This window comes from Halichoerus grypus, chromosome 9 (genome assembly GCF_964656455.1).
Source record: "Halichoerus grypus chromosome 9, mHalGry1.hap1.1, whole genome shotgun sequence".
Lineage (NCBI taxonomy): Eukaryota > Metazoa > Chordata > Mammalia > Carnivora > Phocidae > Halichoerus > Halichoerus grypus.
The window spans coordinates 54840286-54859059 of NC_135720.1; the positions used below are offsets into that span (position 1 = coordinate 54840286).

At 42.0% G+C, this 18774-nt stretch overlaps 1 protein-coding gene across 1 annotated transcript in view; it reads left to right on the plus strand.

The window, feature by feature from the left end:
- Window positions 1-18530, plus strand: part of POPDC1 (popeye domain cAMP effector 1) — a 33574-nt gene extending 15044 nt beyond the window's left edge. Inside the window, exons 6-9 of the mRNA XM_078054933.1 lie at window positions 2847-3014; window positions 3956-4097; window positions 16519-17784; window positions 17842-18530. Of these exons, the coding sequence (XP_077911059.1) occupies window positions 2847-3014; window positions 3956-4097; window positions 16519-16643 (435 nt within the window). The 3' untranslated portion in view covers window positions 16644-17784; window positions 17842-18530. The remainder of the gene's footprint in view (window positions 1-2846; window positions 3015-3955; window positions 4098-16518; window positions 17785-17841) is intronic.
- The last annotated feature ends 244 nt before the right edge of the window (window positions 18531-18774 follow it).

Here is an 18774-nt window from a genome sequence, read left to right on the forward strand (position 1 = left end):
TTTGTTAAGCAAATGATAGTATCAGAAGTGTCATTGCCTCTGTGGAAACTTGAGGTTACTGGAATGGTTGAAAAGAAGTTAAATGCATTATGTGTCACCTAGGTACAATTCCTTTTTCTCCTGGATGACTTCCAACTCCTCTTTTAACTTCTTCCCCCATTGCACATGGCTTATATGTGCACGGATGACCTCTTTGCCAAATGAAGGCACCTCCAACTCCTAACCCGTTCTTCAGTGCTTGGTTACAGGTCTATGCCATAGCGAGTACCAGTGCTCACCTTTCTCAAATTACTCCTGTAGAATATTATTCAGCTGTCTTGCATTTATTTACCCATCTCAGTATTTCTGGTAACTCCTCAGTACTGACTTGACCTTATACTTCTCTTCTTAAAAAAAAAAATTGGGGGATAGTGAGGGTCAGATGTCTTTACTAATAAGTAAAGATCAGCTTCCTCCACTAGAATGTAGGCTTCATGACATCGTGTTCTCCAGTTCTTTGTATGAGGGACTCTTGATGGACTCTGAGCCGACCTTGTGGTCACTTAGCCAAATTACTTTCAATGTGATCGTGTTGCTGAATATTGGACACATTGGGTAGGGTTTGGCTTGGTGGGAAAATATGTCTGGGCTGGAAGTCAGAAGTACTCACTCCACCACTAATCAACATGTGTTCATGAATAAGTTTTTGGTTCTTGTCATTTGGCATCTGAAAAATGAGGAAGAATATTACTTGCCTTATCTGAAAGGCAATTTTGAGGCACTTACTTACAGATGTAAAAACACCTAAATGTTTAAAAGTGCGATACATATGTAAAGTGAGTGGGTATTATGTGTAACTGTCACTCCCTGGAGATTCTCTACCACATGCCCCTGTTCTATATTTGTCGAAACACTTATTGCCACCTGAGGGTATTGTATTTTTTTATTTATTATCAGCTTCCTTCACTAGAATGTAAACTTCCCAGGGCAAAGCTCTTGTCTTCCTTGTTCACATTATAATGTCAGTGCCTTTGAAAGTGTCTAGCATGAAGTAAGTGCACAATGTATGTTGAAAGAATGAGTAGAAATTAGTTTTTTATGGAGTCATAGAGCGGGCGATGCCTTTCTTAAATCCAAATGTGTTTGTTTTGTAGATTCCTACTCTTAATATAATAAATAAGTGCAAAAATTTTTTTCCAGGAATACTGACCCACTTTTTTAAGTAGCCAAACCCTGTAATTTGCTAAAGGTCAATTTTCAGCTATTGGTATCAGTTGCGAAGCTGGGTTTTCCATTTTCTCTTTTAGTAGACATAAATACCCCCTCACCATCAAAACTAGGTTTAATTTTGTGACAAGCCAAGGGGAAATGGTGCCTTTGGAAATATTTGCTCTGAGGCTCAGATAACGATTTCATGTTAATTAAAAAACCCTTTATGAATTTACTTGGGCAGGCATTGGGTTTAACATTGAGGATATAAACATGGATTTTTGCCTTCAACAGTATTTGTGTTCATTTGTTAATTCCTTTGTATAATAAATGTACACTGAGCACCACTCTGTGTTGGAAGCTGGGCATTCAGACATGAAGATGCACAGTCCCTGCCCTCAGAGTGCCTGGTGGAGACAGATATGTCCCCAGATGAGTGTGGGTTCAGTGATTTGAGTGCCACATGGAGCTCAGCGGAGGAGTACTCATTGATGACAGGGGACCTGCATGGGAGGAAGGGCTTCCTGACACTGAGTTGTGAGGGCATAACTCCTCACTCTGGAGAAAGGATTTATTTGAAGAATCTTGAGTTCTGTGCAGTGCAATTACAGGGTTTTCCACTTCCCTGTGGGACAGTGCTCAAGGAAAAGATATGGTTTCCCAATTCTGAGCTAACTGGGGGATCTCTGTGTGAATCCCCAGGACCCTGGAGCTAATCCTGAAAGGTCACATTCAAGAAATACCTATGACAAAAGGACCGAGAGGAGGACCCTCACTAGCCATATTCCTCAGTTAATAGCCTGGATTCTAAAACCAGTTCACATGAGTCCGTTTTCTCCTTCTCTAGTATGTGTTTGCAAGGCTGGCTAGCAGAAGGTCTTTCATCTATAACTCACCTCAGGGATCTTACCTCAGTTCTTTTTCCTGAAGCCATATTCTTTTTTTTTTTTTTTTTTTTTGTAATTTTTTTATTGTTATGTTAATCCCCATACATTACATCATTAGTTTTAGATATAGTGTTCCATGATTCATTGTTTGTGCATAACACCCAGTGCTCCATGCAGAACGTGCCCTCCTCAATACCCATCACCAGGCTAACCCATCCTCCCACCCCCCTCCCCTCTAGAACCCTCAGTTTGTTTTTCAGAGTCCATCGTCTCTCATGGTTCTTCTCCCCCTCCGATTCCCCCCCTTCATTCTTCCCCTCCTGCTACATTCTTCTTCTTCTTTTTTTCTTTCTTGACATATATTGCATTATTTGTTTCAGAGGTACAGATCCATATTCTTAAACCTCTGTTGTAATCATCAGGGTGTAAAGAAATATTTAACCATAAATTATATGTCTAATTGGAACATTGGTCTAGTACACTCTATAGCACCAGACCTCACACCAGACCTCACAAAACAGAACAACAACAAAACTTGGAGAAGTTGCTTTTGGTCTGCAGATTTCTTGGTTTTAAAATGATTTTAAATATGATTTTACAATAGCTATAGAAGCTTGTGTGTATAGATCTTGCTTTAATTTAACTAATATGACAAATCATTGCTGTAACAATATCCACTAAATTATTCTACTCTTCTTTCCCCAAAATTATTGTAGTCATAACTCATAAACATAGATATACTTTTTTCTTTCTATGTCTGTTTCTCGGCAGGTCACCATCATTGCAGATGATAACTGCAGATTTTTATGCTGGTCAAGAGAAAGATTAACTTACTTTCTGGAATCAGAACCATTTCTATATGAAATATTCAGGTATCTTATAGGAAAAGACATTACAAATAAGCTCTACTCATTGAATGATCCCACCTTAAATGATAAAGTAAGTACTTTTTCTGAGCATGTTTATTTTGCTAAGCAATTCTGTATAGTGAAGTATACCTCACTTTATGCAATGTATATTTTTCTGAATTTTCATTTATTCATCATATGTTAAGTAAGGTGGGGATGCTTGTAATTTAGAGACCCTCCAAGGGAATCGTTTCTCAAGAGCATGGAAATATTTTGTAATTATTATATTTGTCATTACCTAGTGAGGTGTCTGTAAATGTCAGGGACCTCCATTTGTGATGATGTGGTGCTGATCTCTGATAAAGAGTCTTTTAATCAATCTAAGGAAGATGGTACACAAGTTGGAGGCAGGGATGGGGGACGAGGAGGTCAGGAAGGTAGCGTAGCTGGGAGGCTGCAGACTGAAAAGCACTGGCAAACTCCAGTGAGCATGAAGTTGGCATTTTAGCGCTGGTGTCCTCCAGTTTTGGACATCCTTCTTGTCAAGCCCCCTTCCAGAAAGCCCATAAGTGACAAGAGAGAGAGGGGAGGGAGCCTGTGGTGATTCAGTCAGGAATTTCAGAGCTGTATGGATCTTCTCCAGTTTGCAATGTGATCTTCATTTCCCCACATGTGCGTAGAAGGAAATTAAAATGATGACAGAAGAGAAATTGCAGACCATTGTTTCTGTGATAAGTACCGTTCTCCAGAAACTATGCACATGGGTGTGTGCTCTCTTAAAGTCCTCCTGTCTAGGCCGTTTATCAAATCAGGGTGGTGCTTATTCAGATTAATAAATAAGCTACTGAGTGTATTAAATTTTTGTAACGTATGTGTAGTGATAGCTTATAATAAAAGTTATAGCTAACATTTATTGGCCACTTACTCTGTACCTGGTAGTTTTTTATTTCAAGGAAACACTAAATGCTGTTTACAGGGAATATATGACCTAAGTTCCATAGATCTCAGAAATCTGAAACCTTTGCTTTGTAGAAGGCCAAGAAGTTGGAACACCAACTCAGCCTGTGCACACAGATCTCCATGCTGGAAATGAGGAACAGTATCGCCAGCTCCAGTGACAGTGATGACGGTTTACACCAGTTTCTTCGGGGCACCGCCAGCATGTCCTCTCTCCGTAAGTTATCCCGGACTGAGAGTCCTCCAGGATTCCGCCGGATGTCATTGGAAATAGACAAATGACAAACGTGATCAGAAAAATAGCTTGGCAAGGAACAATTGGGCAACCCCAAGGTATCAGCAAAAGTAACAATGTTTTCTCGCTTTTCCTTGTCCATGTTGCCCCTCAGCTAAAAATCCAACATGAGAGCTCTTACCCCTCAGTCCGAATTGCAGAAATTGTTGGCTTGTTTTGCCGCACACTCTTCTTAAATACTGGTTCACTGAGATAATGTGAAAGAGTCTATATGGTCTGCTGGGTATTCGGCTTTGTTGCTTTCATGATTTTAGTTCAAGTGAAAGCCTAGACCCAGCAATGGGAATGAATGAATGAATGAATGAATAAATAAATAAATAAATAAATAAACAAATAACACAAAATAACCCCTTTTATTGGTGAAGATTTTATTGGCACACTGTGGTGGTAAAGCAGACAGGAAGCAGGAATTCTTGACTGTTGCTCTCTGGAGATGATACGTGTACAACCTCTATGGAAATATGACCTGTCTATTTAAAATTTAATGCACACACCTTTTGACACAGAAATGTCCCTGCTAGAGTTTTACCCTATGTATATGCTCTTTGGCAAATGATACCGCATTAAGTGCTGTTCATTCCCGCATTTTTCCACAATTGTAAAATTCTGGGACAAACCTAAATATCCATTGGAAATAAAACTGGTAAATAAATTTTTGGTAAAAAAGAAAATGATGGGAAATAACTGCTGGGTGTTTTACTGCTGACTGGTTATCTCAGTGTGAGCCCCAAGAGTTAACAGGTGACTGGGTGATAGAATGGTCCTGAAGATGAAGGAGACCACCAACACCCAACACCCCTGTGAGTTACCTCATTCACACACACACCCACAGAGAGGCAAGTTTTCCAAGATTATCCTATGGGTTAGATCATTTTAAAACATTATAAGTAAGGAACATTTTAAGACACAGAAATTTGAAGATTAGTAAGTGAAATGAGAGAAACTAAATTATTTTAAGAATTATTCCAAGAACAATAGTATAAGAAGAACTTTGAACGAATTCATTTGAAGTAGCAAAAAGTCAGTCAAATTCTCCCATTGCATAAAATAAAAAAACTATTAATGTTTCCAATTGTATGTTGATCTGAAGAAACTTTTAAGGAAATACAGGTACACATTCAACAATCCTAAATGTTTATGTAAATTATCTTGTAACTTTGGATGCTTTAGATAAATTGGATTAAGGATGTTAAGTATTACATAGTGTAGAGAGGTTGGAATTGGCAAAGCAATGTAATGGGCGTAAACTTCCAAAGCAAAGTCTAGGCATAGAAATGTGTTGTGGACCCAAAGGAGATTTCAGGAGTAACACAAATGAGAAATGGGAGATGGCTATATCTTATTCTAACATAACTTTTGAAAGTACAGACTGAGGCTGACCAAACTCTGCAATCTGCTAACATATCAAATGCATTATCTTGTTGAAACAGTTTGGTGGTTACTAAGCATTTTCAAGTGGACCCATCTTAATTGCATGTATTGTAATTACTATACTAAGAAAGGTCACCAGGAAGGGAATTAAACAGTAAGTGTTTATTTTTCTATAGTATTTTATTGTATAAGCCAAGTCTTTGGGGAGTAAAATAACATTTTAGAAAAAAAAGTTTAAGAGTGTGTTGTTTAAATAGAATAAAAACACATTTTCTAGATGAACATTTGTCCTGTTTGTGCCACCAGAAACCTGTATTACCGGGTGGATGTACATACAGGCCTGGCTTCAAATCTTGCACTAATGATTATTAGTTGTGGATCTAGTCAGTGTGGGTTTGAGTGTGGGTATGTGTGAACTGTGCAACAAAGCCCGCTCATACCTAATTCCCTTTCACTAATCCCTGTTCGGAGTTTCTTGGTCTTCACTTCCTGCCGTTTAATGAAAGACATTGGTCCTTGAGCACCGCACTGATACTAAGTATGAATTATTTAATTCATCCTAGCATGTGATTCATCAAAGACGAGTTAGTTCTGGTTTCTCTTTCTTAGGTGTTAGCTCAGAACTGAAGTCTGAGGCTTCTGTTTGTTCTGTTTTGTTTGCCAGGGCCATCAATATGCCGTCTACTCGCCCCTATTACAGATGACATTTCTTGTAAAACAGAGAATACAGAACCAGTCTCGTAAGACTATTAGGCTGAAATAACAAAACTTACCGCTTTTGGAGCATGTGGGAAGTCTTAGTAAATGCGAGGTCCCTCAACAAGCGCGCTCTTTCCATCCTGGGTTTCTGACCGGCCCAGGGGGGCGACTATGGCCGTTCCTCTCAGCGGCGGAGGCAGCTTCATGAATGCTAAGGACAGAAGGGGACAAACATTTATGGACAGTAGTCGCTATTATTCCTCAGGAACTCTGGACGTAATCACATGTAGTCTTTAATCCTGCGCGGAGGGCTTCGCTGGTTTTTGGGGGATGGCACAGCACCAGCGGCCTCCCGGATCTCCGGCTGTGACGGAGGCTGCTTCCTCGCGCATGCGCGCTGCGTGCTACTCCAGGCCCACGTCCCCCTCGGTCTGGACGCCAAAGAGCAGCCTTACTGGGATGGCTGCCATTCGGGAGAGGAAAAGACAGTGATGGCAGAATTATGTGACGGCTCTGAAAGCTCCCACTTGGAAGTAGCGCATGCGGGGCGCCTGGGTGGCTCAGTCAGTTAAGCGTCTGCCTTGGGCTCAGGTCATGATCCCGGGGCCCTGGATCAAGTTGTGTTGGGCTCCCTGCTCGGCGGGGAGCCTGCTTCTCCCTCTGCCTCTGCCCTGCCCCCTCCCACTCGTGCCCTCTGGCTCTGTCAAATAAATAAACTAATAAAAACTTTAAAAAAAAGAAGTAGCCCGTGCCACTTCCTCTCACGCCCACTGGATCAGAGGGGTCACTTGGCCAGAACCACCATCAGCAGGTGGATCTTTAATCCTCCTGCAGGGGCTGAGCAGGAAGGGGCCTGAGGAAGGAGGGAAAGCAAGTATTTTGACAATAACATGGATCTACCTTAGTATTACTTCATTTTACACCTGAGAAAATTAGGACTATGGATGCTTATTCACTTGTTGCAGTTGCACAGGGAGAGGCTCTGAGATACAGAGCTAGGTGTCCTGTCCGATCCATGCTGTTTGACCATATTGCCTCTTGGTTTTAAAAAGAAAAGACAAAAAAAATGTACATAACATTTGACTAGTGCTTTATAGTTTACAAGTTACTTTCACACCCATTCCTGCATTTACACCTGACAAGTCTGTCAGCAAGGCACATTCACTATTATTATTATTTACCCCTTTGCGGATGAGTCTACCTGTACTCAGTACACAAATCACTTCTTTCTCCTGCAACCTACCTCAGTGGAGAAACTTACCACCGCCGCCCCCATTCCTCCATTATGGCCAAGCAGTGCTGCAAATAGGTTTTCACAGACCCGTTGATTTCCATTTCAATGAAAATTTTTGCCTTATTCATTGTATGGGGGCGGGGGGGGGGGGTTCTACATAGGAGCATTTAAATTATCCAGTAATGTCCTCCAGTCATTTAGCATTTGGTTAGCTTTCACTTCGCCTCATATGTCCTTCCAGAATTACAAGCAATGCTGCTCTATAAGAATTATATTTATTTTATATATTTTCCTAATTAAACAAGTTTTACATTATTCATTCTAGTCATCAACTCAAATATAGAAGTAGATTTAAATATTAAAATCCATATCAACATTTCCCATAATTATTTTTCAAATCAGGATCAGCATGTACCCATTCCATTTGGTTGAAAAGTCTCTGAATCTCTGGGCTCCCCTTCTATCTCTCTTTCTCTGTGTGTGTGTATGTTTTTGCATTTTTGTTTTGTTTTGTCTTGTTTTGTTTGTCCTGTAGAAACTTGATTCTTAAATATAATTGTGCATATGAATCACTTGGAGATTTTATTACAGATTCTGATGCAGAAGACTGGGGTGGGGCCTGGCGTCCCCCTGATTAACAAGTGCCCCAGGGGTGCTGATGTGGCTGGCCCCTGAACCACGCTCTGAATAGTGAGGAGTAGGAGTCCCTCCCTACAGTCTGGAATTTTGCTGAGTGAAGCCCCATGGTGGTTGCTTGTATTTCCCATTTACTGGTAGGTAGATCTCCAGGCTTGCGTAGATTCTGGTGAAGGCACGAAAAGAGATTGCTGCTGATCCCATTTCTTACGTTGTGCTCTAGTTTTTACGTATATCACATGACGCTAAGTCCAGAGCAAGATCTCTACTCTTTGCTGCACAGACTCTGTATTCCACGTCAAATTATCATCTGAAGACAAGAAAGTAAACTAATGAGATAGTCCGAGAAAAATTGCTTCCTTCCTATTTATTCAGTAGCCCATAATCCACTTAGCTCCTTTTCACTTTCCTGTGGCTTCATTTACTTGTTTCGTGTTTGGAAGCGTGATTGTGAGGCAGAAGGACCAGAAAGGACGGGCCGTGCTGGGCATGTGGGAAGGATTGCGTGCCCTTCTGTGGCTATAAGCTCTCCTCTCTGCTCCTGCCCCGAGGTGCTCATCAGACTGCCTTGCCATCTCCTACTCCTTATGAGGTTTAGCTCCTACGTGTGCTGTAGAAAACACGCACGCATACAGATTGATCGGACTTGGCAGGTGCATCACTGACAAGCAGTCCCGGGCACAGGCGTCGTCATGGCAACAGGAGGCCATATTCTGTTTCCTTAAAAGTTGTAGAACTTTATTTTAGTTAATTGGGGTTAAATAACCTATTGTTGTGGTTGTTTGTTTGTTTGTTTAAATCCTGAGGTTTTATAGGCAATGCATTCTGTTGGAACTCGTCTTTGAAAGCTTTTGTTAGTTTAAACCATGTATTTTTTTCAGAAATTATAATTAAAATGTATGACTTAAAGACACTATGAAATATTTAGAGTGAGGGTCTTTTTACTGAGAAAAAAATGTTTTCAAATGTTTTTTGTTATTAATGTCAAGATGGCGTTCTGGACGATCTCCTAATTTCATGTGACCTCGTTGCACAAATATGCTTTAAGTGAGCTTGCATCTGGTTAGTATTCTAATCTGCAAAGACAAGCAGCGTATCTGACATAATGAGTTTCTGTCAGCTTTCTTACCCATTTATTTACCTGGAGAGATACAAAAAACCAAGACAGCAGTCTCAGTTTCAAGGCTGCTTTCATGAAATAACCTGTTCAACACAATTTGTATTCCATTAGCCCTACGAACAGCAATAGACAAATAAACAACAAGCTTTACATGAATTATCTGGAGAAGTAGAGAGGAGTTGGGGTCAGGCAGCAGGAATACTGAGGGAACAGTTCTCAGACCCACCAAGATGGCTAGAGAAAAGCAGTGCTCCCACTTTGTATGTAAAGTAAGGAGCAGCTGAGGGAGGCTAAGTAACGGGGTCAAGGCCACTGGGCTAGCTCTGAAACAAAGAAGTGTTGAATTTGTTATAAGTTCTTGTTTTGCTTTTTACCCTATGGATGGATATCCATATCCATTTGGGAATGTAAATTTGGTTAGGGATGTTCAGCCCCTGCTATCACAGCTGACACATCCTGACCATGTGCATACAGGTTCTCATTTAATCTTCACACCCACCCAGTCAGGTTGGTGTGGTGTTTTCCCCTTTTAGGGTTGAGAAATAGGACATTTATTTCCTCTGAGTCCCTGGTCCCCCAGCCAGTAGGGCCTGTGCTCTCTGTCTCCAGAACTCCTTTCATCACCAATCCGTTCACTGCCTTCTATCCTCAAACTGTTTTCTCTGTAAAATGATGGTAAAGGGACTTTATACAGTTATACATTTTTTTAAAGATTTTATTTGTTTACTTGAGAGAGAGAGAGAGAGCCCACAAGTCGGGGGGAGGGGCAGAGGGAGAAGCAGGCTTCCTGATGAGCAGGGAGTCCTACACTGGGCTTGATCCCAGGACTCTGAGATCATGACCTGAGCCGAAGGCAGACGCTTAACCGACTGAGCCACCCAGGTGCCCCTACAGTTACACATTTTTAAACTTTTAATAACAAATTTAAAAATTAACAAGTTAAGGGGTGCCTGGGTGGCTCAGTCGGTTAAGCGTCTTCCTTTGGCTCAGGTCATGATCCCAGGTGCTGGGATCCAGTCCCTCGTCAGGCTCTCTGCTCATGAGGGAGCTTTCTTCTCTCTCTGCCCCTCCCCCTCCCCACTCATTTTCTCTCTCTCTCTCAAAAATAAATAAAAATACTTTAAAAAAATTAACAAGTTAATATACACACAGATAACAGATAGTAAAAAAAAAAAAAAACTTCCAATGAAAAGAACTAACCCCCTCCAACCTAATTGCTCGCTACGAGCAATCACTTTGGAACAATTTTTTCCAAAATGCTAAATACTGTCCTATTATTTATTGATTTATCCACTTAACGTTTATCTACTACCTAACTTAGCTCACTTTTAACTTCCCTTTCCCCTTCTTTTTTTTTTTTTTTTTTTAAAGGATTTTATTTATTTATTTAAGACAGAGAGAATGAGAGAGAGAGAGAGAGCACATGAGAGGGGGGAGGGTCAGAGGGTGAAGCAGGCTCCCTGCCGAGCAGGGAGCCCAATGCGGGACTCGATCCAGGGACTCCAGGATCATGACCTGAGCCGAAGGCAGTCGCTTAACCAACTGAGCCACCCAGGCGCCCTCCCTTTCCCCTTCTGATCAATTTGGTGATATCGCTAGTTTTTATTCTTTTATTATTTACCTTTATAACATTAAATAATATACTTAAACCTCCATTTTGTTTTCTGTCTGCAGCAGTTTTAAAGGTGAGGACATTAGCCTCTCTACCCTTTCTTATTCTTTCCCCTTCTACCTTTACATTGTTGTAGGTCTCTTCCTTAACTTTTAAACAATCAAGATTGATAAGTATATTCTGTTATCTCTTTTTTTTCAAAATATTTGTATTGTCATAAAATACACATAACATCAAATTTACCATCTTAACCATATCTAAGTGTACAATTCAGTGGTATTAAGTACTCTGTTCTTTTTTTGTAACAACAATTAGGTCTTCCTTGCTTTCTCTATGATTTGTTTTGCAAAGCTTAAGCAAATAAACAAGGTTGACATTATTTTGCTTTATTCAGAACCAAATAGTGGACTGTGACTACATTTCTTTCTTTTTAGTTATAAAGTCATGATTCCTGTTCTGTTCAAAGAAGACTGTTTCTAATATCAAGTACAAATGGATTCTCCTTTCATATACAACACAAAAATCATGCCACAGTTTACTTCATACTTGACTTTACTTTTTTTTTCCCTGGAGGTTTTTTATTGTCTTGCTTTGGGAGCCATTTTATTCACCATGTCCCTAGTATCTTGTAGTTTCTTATGCATTCTGTCTTTTAATTGAAATCCAATTGTTCTTCTTAAAGTCTTGGAGCAGTTGTTTCTTTTTTGAGCCATGCCTTCTCATACTGCTTTTTGTCTTTATAGATATTTCTAGTTGCCTTTTTTTCTCTTCATCCTTGCATTTTTTTTCTTATATCTGTACTCTCTCAGTACATCAATTCTGTGTCCCGTTTATCTTAGAGACCTTCCTCACAGAACCTTCCATTCTCCTATCTCATCCTGGGCTAGTTGTTGTCTGGGTCTGTGCACAGCTGCAATCCTGGAACTGCCTTCCGCATTCCTCTGAGTTTATTCGCCATCCCCATGATGTTACAGGTTTCTCCTTGTGGGCAGGAAGGAGCTGCAGGACTTCCACTGTTCCTCTGCTGCTCACACCTATTGCCAGGCAGCTCAACACCCCGACCACCCATGTGGGTAGTTACCAATTGATCTAGAAATGACCTGTTGGGCTAGAGAAAACCTCCTCATGGGAACCACTCACCTCCAACCTCTCTATTTGCCATAATTTGTACATTTCTTTGGTTGAGTCCCTCAATGCTGGTGCCTTAGTTTCTCTAAGGGAAATTAAGGATAAAAGCTATATCTACCCTTCATCATTATTTTTCAGAAAGTTTCAATCCAAACTCAGTCTCCTCAATTTAAAAAAATCTTATGATATACATGGGCAAGGCAGGAAAAGGGATGATAATCCTCTCTAACAACGAAGCCATTAAATCCTTCCCTATCCCCATTCATCAAAAACTGTATAATCTAATTAAAATTCTAAACCCTTTGTAAGGTTTTTAATTACTTGCTAAAGCATTTAGCCAGATGGTTAAACATAATAAAAATAAGAACACTTTGAAAGGAATGAGGGAAATGTCATCAAAGTTAACAGAATAAAGGGGAAAAAATCATATAACATTATATTAGATAGTTTACCAAAGTGTTCCCCCTTTATAAAAAATGTGTATCTTAAGCAGAGAGAAAAGTCACTTGACAAATTTCATATCGTGATATTCTATTTATTGGGAGATCAAACCTGAGGTTGCTTATTCATTCTCTAGAACGGGGGTGTGACCTTCACTCTGGATTTAAGCCCAACAAATATGTCTGTTTACTTTGACTTCTAAGAGATGCCCTGGGGCCCTCATGTAATTAGAAGCACACTGAAATAGAATAAGCTTAATAAGGACAGAGTTCTGTCAAAGGAAATTTCTCTTAGCTCATTTTTCACTACTCTGGATACTAGAATTTTGACTGTTAGGTAAGAGCTCCACTAGTCTGCATGTAAAAACTCTTCCTGTGGTTCTTTGACTCGGGACCTTAGGAAGACAGGGAAGGGTCTGGCGGGGCAGGCTAAGCTTGTCCTCACAGAGGCCCACGACTCGCTTGCCCTGGCAGGCAACAACCTGCAGCATGCGCAGTGGGCCTCCGTACAGACTCCTCCCCAGCGAGGAGCCAGCACCAGCTGCTGTCCGAACAGGCCTGCTGAGCAGAGACTAGACTTCCCAGGTCCAAATCTTCCAGTGGGCGTCCACAGTGTTGTCACCCTCTATGATCTGACAGGAGTGGAAGCGTCCACTGTTTGGTTCAGGGCTCTTACTGCTAAGCCTCTGTCTTCTACATGTGCTCAAAACTCCTATTTTTGAGTTTGAGTTTTTCTCTCTTCCTCTCAGGATTACTGTTCTCTCTCTCAGTTGAACACGCCGAACGTGGTGTACAGCTCAGAGGAAATTCCGCCCTGCTGACTGTGCCTTCTCAGGGCACTGGTCTACGGGAGGGATGTAGAAGTCTTTCTGACAGAAGATTTTTTGCCACTTGGTGTAATATGAAACATCCCCCAGCAACAGTAACTCTCGATATAACCGTTTAACAATTTCACACCTGATAAATCTGGATTGCGGTTCAGTCTGAGACTATTTGTTTTACATACTTTTATAATAAACTGTGTTAATTGGCACCCAGAGCCAAGAAGAAGATAATTATAGCTAATAGCAAAAAATAATGCTAATTATTTCTTCTTAATTATAATAAATACCAAAGGATATAGTTAACCACTTCTGTTTCCCAACTATAAAAGTGGTTTTAATAGAGGAAGGATAGAAATCAACTTTCTGGAAAATTTATGGATATGGAATTATTTGCCTGCCTAGAATTTGGAATAAGTGAAAAGTAAAGCATCATACAGAGGTCATGTACCCCATAGTAATGACCTTGAGGGACAAAAGTAATTTGAAAAAGCACTTAACTAATGATAAGCTCAATTTCTTCCTCTCTCCTCTCCTCATGCTTTTACATCTAGGTAGGTTTGGGCCTTCTGGGCAAATTTCTGATGATGCATCACTGCATAAAATTAATGAAAAACCAGGCAAACTTATAGAAAGAATTTATTAATGTTCAACTTGGGAAATGTAAGATAGTTCCCTTGAAGCAGAATATGCTCTCTTCTTTTTTATAGTTTTGGGGGGTTTTGTTGTTGTTCACACTCCAGATTGGGCTTAGATTTATTAGTGGACAAAGACATTATTTCTAGCAGCATAGTGATGGTGACTGAGTCTTTCCACCGAAGCAGCAGGTGTCTGGTCAAAGTTGGAGAGCATCAGATCTAGGGCAAGTGAGTTCCTGCTCCTCAGAGTCTGACTTTCTCCTGGCCACAACAGTGACAGATCCGCCGGTAGACCAGGTGACCAGCACCCTTGGCCTTCAGGGGTACAGGAGGCCCAGGCCAGCTGAGGTTGGGACAAAGTGTGGGCACTCTCTGCGACCCTGACTCCTGTGGAGGGGTCAGGCAGCCAGCCGGCACCAGGTAGCTTCCAGTGGTTACCAGGTAGGCCCAGTTCCTGTTGCCTTCCAGTGCATCTGCCGGGGGTGGGGGGGTGGGGCGGAGGGAAGGAAGGACAGCAAGGCGCTGCTGTGGGAGCTGGGACCAGAGGGGTCTGTGCACTCTAACCCAGCCACGAAACCTGAAATGAGAGTGAATCTAGTATCCTGTGCAAAGAACGTTAGCAGGAATATGCAATCTTGCCGGGCTGTCAGGGCCCGCAGTCTATCCTGCCAGAATGTGATCCTGCCGAGGTGGCCCCCTTCCTGGTGAGGAAGGCGTTTGAACACCACAGCTCCCCCACTCGCCCTTCCTTCACAGGCTCTCCAGGTTGTCTTTGCTTTAGCTTCTGAGTATAAAGCAGAAAAATTGTATGGATGTGGTGAGCACGAGTTGCTCTGAAAAGTGCATTGAGTTCCTGAGAAAGAAAATAAGATCGAGTCAGAGACTTTTAGTTCCCCAACATTTAACCCAGCCTCTGATGCCTTGTCATCACTCAGGGGCACTTTTTGCTGATTGGATGAAAACTTCGTGGCCGGGGATGATACGGCCGAGCCTACTGATGTTTACTTGAGGGGACGGCGCTCTTGCCCGTGCTATATGCACTCCTATAACCTATGCTATAAGCCCATGCTATAAGCACTGTTGAAGTCAATTATATGACAATGATTTCCCCAGGGAACATGACACAGCATATAGTAATAACAGTCCCTTTTCAGAGTGAGGTTTTACTGTAACCTGAGACTGCCTGCACATGAGAAACACAGGTGGGGAATTGACCCATCCGAGATGAAAGGGGATGGCTGTGTGTCTTTCCCTCGTCCTCAGGCTCAGCCTTCTGAAGGCCTCATGTGGAGTTTCATGGACTAAGTAATTATTTTCATGTACTAAGTAATTATCAAGGACCTGGCTACGTGGGGGCTACTTCTCAGGACAGAAGAGGGTGTGGTTACAGCCCTCAAGATGCTCGTTTTCCAGTAAGGGACAGAGGCATGTACTTGTGATCACAATGAACTACAGAACGTGGACGAGTTGTCGGTCTCTAGGGAATAGAATCTTTCCACATAAGGAATTAGGGAAGACTCCAGATGAAGGAGGTGGGGTTTGACCTTGACCTTGAGGAATGGATAGGAATTTGATGGGTTTTATCCCCCAACAGCAGCACTAGGTGGGCCCTGGGATTATCTCCCTTCCTTCTACAGATATGGAAACTGAGGCTTAGTGATGGAGTGCCGATCACACAGCTAGGGAGCAGCAGAGCAGGGTTTTGAACCCTGAGGTCAGTATTTGCTGACTGACCGATTGACGGAATACCATTCCGCCCTGTTGGAGGGCAGCAAGGGCACCACGCGGCTGTGGGCGGGGCAGACAGGGACCCTGACAGAACAAATCCTGACATTGAATGTGGGAACGTTGTGGAGGGGTGTTTATGCTGTCCTGGGAGCCACTTATCAAGCACTTGAGAAGTCTATGCACCCATTTATAGTAACTTCTACTCTTACTTTTAAACCACGTTTTTTTTCTTTATCAATCATGGTGTCCCTTCTGTGGAAGAACGCATGAACAAAGTGGGGATGGACCGAGTCCTTTATCACTTGACTCCTCGGATATAAAAGGCTTTAGGGATGTTCCTGCCCCCTCTGCTACTTGGGATTGTATTTCCTTCACCTGGCTTTTCCTTCCTGTGTGCCTGGCCCCTCCCCCCTCCCCTCCCCCACCCCCCTCTCCCCCTCCCTCTCTCCCATCCCTCCCGCTCCCCTATCCGTCCTGGCGGTGACCGGACAGTGGTGGTGCTACGGACGGTGTTAGCTTCCAGAGCTTTCGGGAAATGAGGACTTAAATCAGCTGCTGAGGAACTAGAGTCACCATGTATGCTATTAATGCAGGAACATGCATTCTGAGTCCTAATCAGACTTTAGGGCAACGCAACCCACTGGAAACTGCATATGTTTGAGAAGCTTCTGTCATCCAAACACGTGCACTGGAATCCATTCCATGTCTGTTCTCATGACTGAGAATCATCTCTTGACTTCGTCGTTTTCTTGAAATGCTGAATTGAAAATACAATATTTAGGGAAATTGCATTCCTGGTGCTAGCGGTAGAGTCCCAGAGAGTTTTGCTTTCCAGTTGGAGTTTCTCATCGATACATCATACCAACGTCAGGGCGGGCTGGACATTAAGTGGTTTTCCTCTCTGTGTCTTTGACAGATGTGCCGTCCCCACACCAGCGGGGCTCCACCAAGATGAAACCAATCGAAGAAGGGGTGGAAGATGACGACGAGGTCTTTGAGCCCGTGTCTCCAAACGCACTGAAATTCCATCAGTTGCCTTGATCAGAGAGAGAGGTCAAGTGACCAAGATGGAAATTGTCTTGAAGAGATCCTGAAAAATACCAGCACTTCTTCATGGCTTTTTGATTAGTCTGCTATAGCACTGATAGTCTGAGAGCAGGAAAGTGAGGGTCAAAAAATGGGAAGGTTATTTGAGCTCTCCTTCTTATTCATCAGCTTTTTAAGCAATTATTTTACTGAGCCTTCTGACTAAACCTAGTTCTATTTTGAGATATATATTTTCACAGTGTTTTCTAGATATATTATTGTTTTAACTTAGCACCCTGTCAATGCAAATGCCTTTTCACTTATTTTTTCTGAGTTGTGGTTCATTTTTCTCACAAATAGTTTTTTTCTCCACTATGGCAATGGGGTCATCCATTTGATAGTTTTAACAAACAGGGTAAGTTTGAAATTGAGGTTGAGGTATCATTAAAAAAGCAGGGAGTCTCAGGCCTTGTTCAACTGAATTTTGAAGCTAGAAGATTATAAAGATGTGATTTGGCTGGTGTTTATTTTTTCTCCCAGGCCAAACACATTACTCCACTAGATCACCTTACTTATTTGGGCATTGTGTAGAGAGCTGGATAATGAGCAAAACTCATCAACCTTTGCTCACATTACCCTTATATTATGCTGTGTGTAATCGGGTCTGGAAACCAAAGCTGGAAAGATAACAGATGGAAGCAGTTCTGAATTTAGCTTGACCTGCAGCAAAACTCAGCTCACCTGTGATTTGGAGCCATCGTGTCCCCACACACCCTGGTGTGGGAAACACTACTTGGGGTAGGGAGTCAAGTGATTAAACAAGTGTCACGGAAGGAAGTGAGTGAAAGAGCATTTTCATTCTGTGGTCTGAAGTTTCAGGCGGTTCTTCCAGAGCCATAGGTGTCTCCTTAAAATGTGTACCAAATACCCAGGGCCAGGTGCGCAGATGTGAACACAGCTTTGGGGGCAGTTTCCCATAAGCCATGCCATGGGCACCCAACCTAGATGTTGCTGTGAGGGCCTTGATTGTAAATCTCTCTTTCCTACTGGAATCATGTTTCAGGAAACAGTGGTATTCGGCTGGTGGGAAATGAGAACTTTGCTGAAATCATCGGTCAGACTGGTCAGGGTAACTGTGGCACTCAAAGAGTTTTAAGTGTAAGATCTCCTATGGTTGGCTCTGAATTCATTTATACAAGTGAACTGGGTGAAGCCCTTTGATCGACTATGCTATATCATACATCATGCTGATTTTATTTTATCCACGAGAACCAACTTGAGTCAGTCCCCTGTTACAGTAAATGGCTAAGAAAAGTTCCCAATGAAATTACTTTCAGGTAAGGTGAGCCCAAAGCAGCCCGCCTTGTCAAAAGGTGATTTCTGTCAGAGAAGGTAGATAAGCTACTCAAGGGTCACCTCACTTTCCTAAATCCATTTTTTGAGGCTAATTATTTTAGTAATTTCACTTGAGTTAAATTTACATGCTCGGTCACTCCTAAGGAAATTTCCACAGACTGGGAATCCAGCTCCTAACATCTTTATCAGATGTTGCCTTATTAACACCACAGTGGAAAGGCTGATTTCACTTCACAATTAGCGTGGCCTCTTCAGTTTCCTAAATTATAAATTTATTTGGGGGAAATGAAACACAGGTGAATGGACTTAACCTTGGCTTTAAGACTGTAAAGATTCATTTGTCCCTTGCTGTGCCTGAGATCCCACGTGCGGTAACCGTAACGTAATGGCGCTGGTCCTGCGTCCTCTAACTGTCGGCGTAGGGTCACGTAGACCATTTAGTTTCCACATGCAGAAGACTAATTTACAAAATCACTCTATAGAGTAATTAGATACGACACCCTTCCCTGAAGAGAAAGTAATTTTAGATTCTGCTGAGGCCACATCTTTAATGTTCTGTGGATCCACAGAAGCTTGGGGTTTCTTAGCCTGACCCACCTTCTGGTGTGTCTCACTTTGCCATGATGAGACAGCAGGAAGGGTCCTCTCTAACGATCCACATGCATGTGTTTAGAGGGTATTTTCTGCAGCGCTGGGAAGAAACATTTTTAAAGGCACGCTGCTAAAACTTGATCGGAATTCATTTACTGTTTTTATTAAAACCCATGTGTGTGTGTGCACGCACGTCAGT